The sequence below is a fragment of the Palaemon carinicauda genome, chromosome 3 (assembly GCF_036898095.1).
Source record: "Palaemon carinicauda isolate YSFRI2023 chromosome 3, ASM3689809v2, whole genome shotgun sequence".
NCBI classification, from domain to species: Eukaryota; Metazoa; Arthropoda; class Malacostraca; order Decapoda; family Palaemonidae; genus Palaemon; species Palaemon carinicauda.
Window position 1 is genome coordinate 167,790,615 of NC_090727.1, and position 10,000 is coordinate 167,800,614.

Consider the following 10,000-nt stretch of genomic DNA (forward strand, 5'->3'; position numbering starts at 1 on the left):
GTATTATTATCTTCAATTGTTTAGCTTCAGTAACAAGAATAACAGTTGGGAAAACTTAAGTTCTTTCTTCCTTCGCCAAAAAAAAAACTTACTCACGAATTTTAGAATTAATTTTTTGGAATAGTTTGTTTTAGTAACATTCCTACCAAAAAGAAATAAAACAGTAAACTACAAAAAAAAAGGTCATATTCTGAGATGGAATGCATTATCAATTTACATTAGTTTCCTTCATTGTGTTTATTTTTTGTATCATTACTTCCCTAATTTCTATCCCATCTCCATTTGTTCTATACTACACTCGAATGTGATTAATCTAATGGAGAAATGATATAACATCATTCTCGATAAGGATTAACTCCAGGCTGATATAATATTTCATTGACAAGATCAAAGATACTAGATTGACAAAAGGCATATCCACCCTGAAACACTCATGATTTTCATGTCAATAATATTGTCCTCAGTTGGACTTCTGAGGAACTTCAACTATCATTCCTGGTTTACTATGCTGTAATATTTTGTAGCCTTCCTGATTTTGATTTCTTGATACAGCTATGATTCTTAATTCTTAATTCTTAATTTAGAAATCCTTCTTACATTGAGAATCAGAAAGGTAATTTCAGCCGGACATTTATTCTAAGTCTTCTTGGGGCTCAAAGAAAATTGGAGTAATTCATGTGTAATTTTATTTCACAATGAACAGTTAAACATCACATTTAACCATAAGGAAAATGCGATGGAATTGTACATTTCCATCGACTTTATTATCGTAATTATTAATCGGTGACAATAATAATGAACAAAGTAATTAGAAACTTTTGGTCCTAGATCCAGAATTAGATCTAAACCATAATCTAATCCCTTCCAAATCCATTATTAATTTTCACACAAACCTCAAAGCAGACAAGAGAGCGTACGCCTTCTTATGGCAGATGAAGAGAAGCATCGAATTCAGGTAGTGACGTAACAACTGGCTTAATGAGCCTCTGGATACGAGCACGTGTCTCCCTGGAAGGTCTTGACGAAGCGATTGGTGTCTACACCAATCTTCCTGAAGGCCCCTTCGCACACCTTCTGGTAGGCCTGGTGTAGTTTCGGCTTGCGGGAGTAGACGAAGCCCATGTCAGTGATGTAGCGTCCGCCCATCTCCATACAGGAGTACAGACAGGCGTAGTTGAAGAAGTCTGTGTCGAGGATGACCAGCGGTGATGGAATTGCTGTGAAACAGACACAATAAAGAACAGATTTGTGAGACTGCAGTAAAAGCGATAGAACAGAAAAGGCTTACATGTTTTAAAAAAGATATTTACAAGATAATCATAACTGTACTTCTATCCATAATAAAGCACAGTATATATTGATGGTAAATAGCGTTTTCGGCTGTTAAATGGAATGACAGACAGAGACGATAAGCAGGATGACATGAATGTGAGCAAATCTTACAGTGTTGCGCAGTGATCTCGAGACGGGGCTCTCCATTGGCCATAGGATAAAGCCTTCCTTCGTTCTTCATCTGGACTCCGCTTCTCGAGAGACCCATGGCAGCTGTGCTGAAGCCCTCTCCGTCTGCAAACAGAAATCAGTCTCATTGATCAACGGAGTTTTAATCAGCACTTCAATGGAACGCTCTATAAGCCAGGTCCCCGTAAGGACTAGAAATATAGGGGTACATAGGGATAAAGTTCTTTGTCCACCAGGGCTTACTAGGAAAGGGAGGTATTGCAATGAAATATGGTCCAATCAATTATTTACTTAATATCAAATTCAGTGTAAAAGCCAAATATAAAATATATATCTGGTGTTTATTCATATTAAACTGCACGATGAAGGCAAATACTGACAATTGTTTAAATGTCATAAAATATCTTGAAAAAAATATAAAAAATCACACATCCATGGTGAGAGGTAAAAGCAGTTTCGTCAACAATGGTTGTTTTTAAGTTCCCTGACTAAGTTCATGAACTTACCCCAAGTGTATTTGACCTGCAGACATTTCTTGATGGGCTGGAACTCTAAAGGAGTGTTAGAATGCTGGTACCAAATTCCTCCCATCTGGAAAAGAAAAGACCAAAGAAACCTTACTTAGAGTTCCAGTGACACGGATTCCCCATTCGTTGTTTTTGTTTTGGAAAAGACAAAGCTTCTGGAAAAGGATTTTCATCCTTCCAGACTCGGGGATGACCCGCCAGTACCTGGAAAAGTCTGGGACTTTGCATATCCCAGAGTTGTTTCTCGTTGATGGCAGGACACGTTCCAGGAACCACATAATCTGGAATATTGAGTTTGCGAAATGCGGTCCCACCCACCACAAGGGCGGCGAAGAGGAGAGGGCGCAGGGCGTTCATCTTGCTGTGTTTGTTTGAGGACTGAGAAGGATCTGCGGAGGACCCATTATATACTCCCTCTCGGCAACATAATTTGACACACATACGAACGCACAAAAAAAAAAAAAAAAAAAAAAAAAAAAAAAAAAAAAAATTGCCCTTCACTTTCCAAAGAATCCTTTAGTCATAACTTATCAACCAATCATGTTCCTCGTGATGGTCATAAGATAACTTAGGATTCCTCTATAGTGATGTCAGCCGTAAAGAACTTGATCTCCTTCATAAACAATATCCTTTGGCGAGGCCTAAAAGTGACGAATTGTATAAAATCTCCATTTAAATCTTATTTTCAGGAAGACTTAACAAATCAATTGATCTTTTTTATACAAAATTCTTTGGAGACTTACAATGATGGTTTCCATTTGTAAACTATTTAATTGATTTTAGGAAGAAGGGAATATGGAAGAGAGAAGCTAAAGGTAGAGTAATTGCTCTCTCTCTCTCTCTCTCTCTCTCTCTCTCTCTCTCTCTCTCTCTCTCTCTCTCTCTCTTTATTTTGCTTTCGTTTTAAAATTAACAATACCCGCAATAATAATAATAATAATAATAATAATAATAATAATAATAATAATAATAATAATAATAATAATAATAATAATAAATAGGATTTACTTCGATCTTTGAAATAATGATAATCAAAACACCGACAATAACAACAACAGCAACAACAACAGTATCAATAATAATTATTATCATAATGTTAGTTCCCTATTTCACAAGTCATCAGATCAGAAAACTAAAGCAACATTGAAACCGGTCAGTTCTTGGACACTCAAAGAAAAAGTCACAGAAAAGAATAAATGTAAAATTGTCTTTTCGTAAACGGGTTGCAGCCTGAGAACTGCCAATATGATTTTAGTAGAGTTACCAGGAGTAACATATGCAAGAAGACAACTGCAGATAAAGAAGTAAAGCCAAACAGATGTACATTTTGAAATATAATATATACAACAATTCTCATATGGGGGTAATAAGATGGAACTCGGAAGATTTACCTCATAAACATTGGAAATCTATAAGAAAATGTTTATTGGCTGGAAAAGGTTTTCAATCATTTATCTTTTAGGAGAAATATCACTTGAATAATTTTGATCGTCGTATAAATGAATTATTGAAGGATTATGAAGCGCGAAGTAGGCGATGATAAATGGAAAAATTTTGATTTAAAAGCTCAAGATAGAGACGACTGGCGAAATCTAACCGAGGCCCTTTGTGTCAATAGGCATAGGAGGAGATGATAAGAAATGAATTAAGATTAGTATTAGGAAAAAGAAATTGATTTACTTGAATTTCATTAACTGACTTTAATCCCAACAGCGGCTGGAAACAAACAATTTTGTATCTAAGACACGATAATGAATTATTGGGTCTAATGGAAACTCAATTTATTAGACTCCTTTATTGAAACGAAAAATGGATGCTGTGTCTATGGTTGGACAACAATATTCAGCTGACATTTCATAGCGACAACATAATCCAGTTTCATGCGACCGTTATTTAGTGCAATTTAGTTATTTATTTCATTTGAATCTCCGATCAAAATATATTCTCCTAAAAGATCTCTTGTATTATTATTATCAATATTATTATCATTATTATTATTATTCGTATAATTATTATTATTATTATTATTAGCTAAGCCACAACCCTAGTTGGAGAAGCAGGATGCTATAAGGCCAGGGGCCCCAACAGGGAAAATAGCCCAGTGAGGAAAGGAAACAAGAAAAAATTGAATCTTTTTAGAACAGTAACAACAATGAAATAATTATTTCCTATGTAAACTATAAAAACTTGAATAAGACAAGAAGAAGAAAAATACGATAGAATATTGTTATAGTGTAGATCTTAAGTTAGCGTTATCATTTGAGGTTTATTACGGAAATGGAAGAAAAACTAAGAAAATAAGAAAAATATTTCTAATTTATTACCCGGAAAACACTGAAAAACCTCATTACAGAATTTCGTAGCACATTTGAATTTTAAATTTTGTCATATATTTACTATCACCAATCTGCTTTGGTTGAATCTGAAAACTCTCAATCTCTCTCTCTCTCTCTCTCTCTCTCTCTCTCTCTCTCTCTCTCTCTCTCTCTCTCTCTGTGGTAAAGTTATCTCATTGCAAAATTTTCTTGAATTATATCGGTTTAAGGTTTAGGTTTAAAAGCCACCCATGAATGGTAAAGTCAAGGGACAGTGACAATGGCCTAGATACAGACGATATGCACATATGATTAGCGGTCAAGCCCCTCTACGCCAAAGGTAGGACCAGGGAGGGCCAGGCAATGGCTGCTGACGGTAGAACAATAGGCCACAAACGTCCCTCCTCAAAAGGTAAGTTCCGATTCGCTGCGACAGAGGTGAACCCATTTCTTTTAAAGGTTTTCATCTTTTGTGAAGCGACGAAAAGATATTTTCTCTAACTGGTTTCTCCTCTTATGAGAGCCAAAACCGCAGGTATGTCATGTGTGTTTAAATCTCTTATCGCGGAGATAACATAAGAAGTTAAATGCTCTGAACGATTAAGGGAATTGATCTAACCGGCTTCACCCAGGTATATTATTGACAGGATGATGACTCTTGCCAGGCCCATAAATGGGAACCTCAAGCAATAAACAAAATCATTATGCAAATCCTCTTCTTCTCTTCATCCTCTCAATCACTAAGCTTCCTTGAGTTGTTTACGGCTGAAGGCATGAATTAAAACACGTTTTTCCTTATGCCACAAAAACATCCTTGACTCCGTTTTGAAGTTCATAAAGATACGAGTCAAAGATAAATAAGTAATATTTCCACTCCTATAGGATACAGATGGCTAACTAAGGTCATAAGCACCTACCAAAAAAAGAAAAAAAAAAAAATATGATAGATGCCTATGAATTTTCTTTTCTTTTTTTCTTTTATGTACCTTGATATTCTAAGGCTGTCCCTTCGGTATATAAAGCCTGCCCCGATTCTCTCCCGCCATTCAGTCTGTTGTCCTGGAATGATGAAGCACGTCTACTTGTCCCTGGTGGCCCTTCTTGTGGGCCCCTCTGTGGTCAGAAGTGCCCCGGACTTCGTGAAAGAGGGGTCCTGCCCAATAGTGAATGAGGCAGTACTGTGGCAACAGCAGCAACCGAACCACTGGCAGGTAAGTTCATTAAACATCTAAATTCTAAGGTGGTTTATTAAGCAAACATATTATTGGTACATATTTCAATGAAATGATTTCCCAAGGGAGAGAGAATTGCAGTTCTATACAGAGTCGCTCTTTTGTTCTCTCACTGAAACCTTGGCTGTTGCAGATGGATGGAAACTGGTATCAGCATTCACGCACACCCAACCCTTTTGACCCTTTCTCCAGATGTGTGCAGTGGAGACTGGAATACAGTAAGGAAAATATGGTTTTTTTATTCTTTTTTTTTTTAAATCTGTGTCACCAGTGGTTGCAGATCTGAAAACATTTTATATCAAAGTTATAGTAATTTTTTATCATTGCGGAGAAGGTGGAAATAATATGAATTTTGACAAGAACATTAGGAGTCCTTATTTCAATTAGTTTTGATTATTGAATGGGTTGAATATGCCTAAAAGGAGAAATATGAGAGATTTATTGGGTTTTTGTATACGAGAGAGAGAGAGAAAGAGAGAGAGAGAGAGAGAGAGAGAGAGAGAGAGAGAGAGAGAGAGAGAGAGAGAGAGAGAGAGAGAGAGAGAGAGAGAGAGTCTGTGTTTCCAGATTTGACAAGATTAGATTGACGATGTCAATATATATAAGGACATTTCTAAACTGAATCAGCTTTAACGAAGACATAAGTGACTTCCGGGTAATAAAATAGGAATATATATATATATATATATATATATATATATATATATATATATATATATATATATATATATATATATATATATATATATATATATAGTTTATTTCTTGTGTTTCCATAATGAGCCCCAAATAAACTTATTTTTAATTGATAGTTGTGGAACTTTTCCCCCAATAATAGAACTTTAAGATAAACTTCTCATTTTCGATTCCTTTCCCCAGTTGGAGGCGCTTTCCGAACCACCTCGACTGGCGTTGATGCAGCGGGAGCTCCTATAAGGACTCTAGGATCCCTCTTCTACGATCCCCAGGGGCCACGCCTTTTGGTTACTCATGAAGGAGGTAAGGCATTATTTGTTTCTCCTTTGCCTCCACCATTATTTACCTTTTACTCGAGACTTCCTTGCCTTGTGTGTTGCTCGTTTCATGACCATATGTGTGTTTTGTAGAATCGTCGGTATAAAGTTTAGATCATTGTTTGTTTAGGCTCTTATGTTTTGCTTTGCTGCAGCTCCGCCAGGACCTTTGGTTGTGCTCGCCACCGATTACCAGAACTACGCCTGCTTCTATGCTTGCAAGGACGTCCAGAGAAGGTTCTACGGAGACTTCGGCTTCATTTTCTCCCGAACCCCCAAAATGGATCCACGTCATGTGAAAGTTTGCCAAGAGGCCTTTGCCAAAATTGGTGTAGATTCGTCGACTTTCGAACAGACTCCTCAGGGAGACAATTGCCCCTACGAGGAGACTCAGGCCATTTAAAAGCCTGGTCTCTGCCCCTTGAAATGCTTACAGTTTACCTCTGGAGTATTCAGATTTTGTTTATAACCTTTTTTCTTAAAATTGTGCTAAAATACTTTGTTCTCGTTTCATCCAATCGAGAACTTTTATACCCAATAAAATATGAAATATTTCTGTGGTTTAAATCAAAGAGTATTCCTGATATTCAGCTTTAAGTGTGGAATGATTACTACATTGGCAATGATTGATTGGTTGATTTTGAGTTTTCTGTTATACTTTCATGTAAGATCATTGACGCTGATAAACATAATGGCGGCTCTCTCTCTCTCTCTCTCTCTCTCTCTCTCTCTCTCTCTCTCTCTCTCTCTCTCTCTCTCTCTTATTTCTTCCGGAGGAAAATTCTTTGAATTTTGATATGGAACCATGTATATTTATAGATGAACTTGTCTAAAATGTAATTTTGGAAATAAAATCAGGTCCAAATTGATTCCCATAGGGCGTCAGTCATGGCACTGGTCCCATATTAAAATCCAAAGAATTTTCATCCTTAAGAAATCAGTCAAACTGATGTAAAACTCATATCCAGTAAAACCATTTCTAAATTCTCTACCAAACATTCTTTTGCTTATCCCTCCTTTTATCATTATTATTATTATTATTATTATTATTATTATTATTATTATTATTATTATTATTATTATAAGCTAAGCCACAACCCTAGTTGGAAAAGCAAGATGCTATAAGCCCAAGGGCTCCAACAGCAAAAAATAGCCCAGTAAGGAGAAGAAATAAGGAATGAATACATTAAAAGAAAATTAATACAGTACATGCAAAAGCTATAAAAAACAAGAGAAGATAAACAAGATAGAACAGCGTGCCCGAGTGTACCCTACAGCAAAACAACTCTCATCCAAGACAGTGGAAGGCCATGGTACAGAGACTATGGCACTACCCAAGACTAGAGAACAATGGTTCTTTTCTAAGAACCTCTCTACTTCAAGAAACTATCACTATCATTCTTCCTTTCTCCCTTCCTTACTTTTACAGTCCAATTGTACAACTCTGGGATTAGTCCTAAATAGACTCCCCGGACCTAGTGCTGAGACGCATAGCCCAAATTACTTAAATCATCATCATCATCATCGCCTTCCCAATTAGAGAATATCGACTATGATTTATTTGAAGCCTTAATCCTTCTCATTGGCAAATTATCAAAGGTTGAGATTAAAACAACTTCTTAAAATACTACCGATGATCAGAGGGAGTGAGACCGGCCATTACAAAATAACTCCTCCACTCCTCCTACTCCTTGACACCTGAACTCCGAAAAACTCTTCGAACACTATGCTGGCACAGATTGCTCGGACCTTATATCTGGACGGGGCTCAACCAATATGCAAAAGCCAAACCGTCCCACAAGGACAAGCTTCCAGTTAAGAAAATATACAACAACAACAACAACAATAATGATAATAATAATTGTTGCGAACGAAGTAACCGACCTTATATGAAATGCCAAATTTTTCTTTTAAGATATCTCACCCAACCAGTAGCCCAGTCATTACCTAACCATAGATTTCAGAGAGGGGGTTGTTGGGGGGGGGGGGGGCAGATGATATTATCGGGGGTGGAGTCAACAATTCCTATACCAATAAATATATTCAAATGAAATTTTAAAGGATTATTTAGATATACATAAACTTTGTTTCTGCCAATTTTCAGTCCCCGGCTGTCACTTTTGTTCTTAAGTGACGACTTTTAGCTAAGAAATCAGTGGGAGGAGCAAACTACTCCTAGTGTTCTACAGATATCCAACTTATTTTCATAAGGTTTGATGGGCGTTATGTGAACTACATTCATTTCAATTTTTGTATGGATACTTGCTATAGAAAAGTCTCAGTAGCCATTTTCCGATATCCGTGGGTTCTGATTTTCGGCGGCGCCGTAAATTACTCGTAGAATATTTCACATATCTAAATGACATTTTCAGGGATTTATAGGAGGGATATCTACTTTTCCATATCAATTTTCATGTTGATATCTGACATAGAAAAGCCACAAAAAATTTCAATTCTGTATAAGTTGAATGGCTATTGTAGGCGGTGGAGAAAATTGTTCCTAGAATAACCCTTGCATCCAAATGAAAATTTCAAGGATTGATGGGAAACAGTTTCTCTGTTCCTGCCAAACTCCATGGCAATATCTATAATTGAAAAGACACAGCTATCATATAGCCTTCTTTAATATGATGCTAAATGTATCAACATTACAATGAACAGCGTGATAGTGAGCGACATCAACGAGGGACAATGCCTATCTCATAAACAATATTCGTCCCGATTTCATCTAATAATAATAATAATAATAATAATAATAATAATAATAATAATAATAATTCAATTTAATCTAATCATAAGCAAAGACGTTTCTTCAGCTAATATTGAGCTCTACCTTGATTAATTCAAATGGTGCTAAACACCTTCATCTTGATATCGTGTAAACATTAGACTTAATAAGATTTGTGAGATATTTATCATTTGGTTCAAAAATAAAAACAAGTTTCATTCTCAGTCTGGTGTCAGTTAGGTGTTGGAAGCTCTGCCTTTGATATTGTAAAGTTTTTACAAAGTTTACTTTTCGATATTTCCAAATTTATCCAGATAGAAAAGTGTCATCTTTAACTTGGCTCAAAATAAAGCTCCTGCGAATCCAAATTAGGTGTTAAAATTCTATGACTTTCATATTAACTGCTTTCAAAGTTCTCCTTGAATAGATTTCTGCTGAATTCCATAATTCCCTGTTTACTTCAATGTGATATTCTGTATCTTTCATGGCTTCAATTTCTTGATACAGCTATGATTCTCAATTTCAAAATTCCGAAGTTTTTTGCGGACATTTATTCTAAATCTTTTGGAAGGTCAAAGAAAAAATATGGTAATTAACGTATAATTTTATTTCAAAGTGAACAGTTAAACATCACATCTAAACTTAAGAAAAATGTGATGAAATTCTGCATTTCCATCCACTTTATTATCTTAATCATTAATCTGTGACAATAATAATGAACAAA

General features: G+C 35.9%; 3 protein-coding genes across 3 annotated transcripts in view; 1 reads left to right on the forward strand and 2 right to left on the reverse strand.

Moving 5' to 3' along the window:
* Positions 1–742: 742 nt before the first annotated feature.
* On the reverse strand, positions 743–2,354 carry LOC137638032 (crustacyanin-C1 subunit-like). Its single transcript, XM_068370125.1, has 4 exons — positions 2,193–2,354; positions 1,968–2,052; positions 1,444–1,566; positions 743–1,217 (listed from the first exon to the last, which is right to left on the reverse strand). Exons 1-4 carry the CDS (start codon positions 2,343–2,345, stop codon positions 976–978), a joined length of 603 nt encoding a protein of 200 aa, XP_068226226.1. The 5' UTR covers positions 2,346–2,354; the 3' UTR covers positions 743–975.
* A 2,999-nt stretch (positions 2,355–5,353) lies between these two features.
* LOC137638033 (crustacyanin-C1 subunit-like) lies at positions 5,354–7,050 on the forward strand. The gene is made up of 4 exons (XM_068370126.1): positions 5,354–5,514; positions 5,669–5,753; positions 6,415–6,534; positions 6,704–7,050. The coding sequence occupies exons 1-4, from the start codon at positions 5,368–5,370 to the stop codon at positions 6,949–6,951; spliced, it is 600 nt and encodes a 199-aa protein (XP_068226227.1). The 5' UTR covers positions 5,354–5,367; the 3' UTR covers positions 6,952–7,050.
* Positions 7,051–9,977: 2,927 nt separating this feature from the next.
* Positions 9,978–10,000, reverse strand: part of LOC137638034 (crustacyanin-C1 subunit-like) — a 1,631-nt gene continuing 1,608 nt past the window's right edge. Inside the window, exon 4 of the mRNA XM_068370127.1 lies at positions 9,978–10,000. This exon is cut by the window's right edge and continues 413 nt beyond it. The gene's annotated coding sequence lies outside the window, so the exon portion shown is untranslated.

Bases quoted from the DNA above. Each gene is read 5' to 3' on its own strand.
- LOC137638032 (XM_068370125.1), bottom strand. From the start codon at position 2,345: ATGAACGCCCTGCGCCCTCTCCTCTTCGCCGCCCTTGTGGTGGGTGGG. The intron at 2,053-2,192 runs GTACTGGCGGGT...TTTCTTTTCCAG, and splicing joins AAAGTCCCAGACTTTTCCAG to ATGGGAGGAATTTGGTACCA. The intron at 1,218-1,443 runs GTAAGATTTGCT...TCTGTTTCACAG, and splicing joins CGAGATCACTGCGCAACACT to CAATTCCATCACCGCTGGTC.
- LOC137638033 (XM_068370126.1), top strand. From the start codon at position 5,368: ATGATGAAGCACGTCTACTTGTCCCTGGTGGCCCTTCTTGTGGGCCCC. The intron at 5,515-5,668 runs GTAAGTTCATTA...TGGCTGTTGCAG, and splicing joins AGCAACCGAACCACTGGCAG to ATGGATGGAAACTGGTATCA. The intron at 5,754-6,414 runs GTAAGGAAAATA...TCCTTTCCCCAG, and splicing joins GCAGTGGAGACTGGAATACA to TTGGAGGCGCTTTCCGAACC.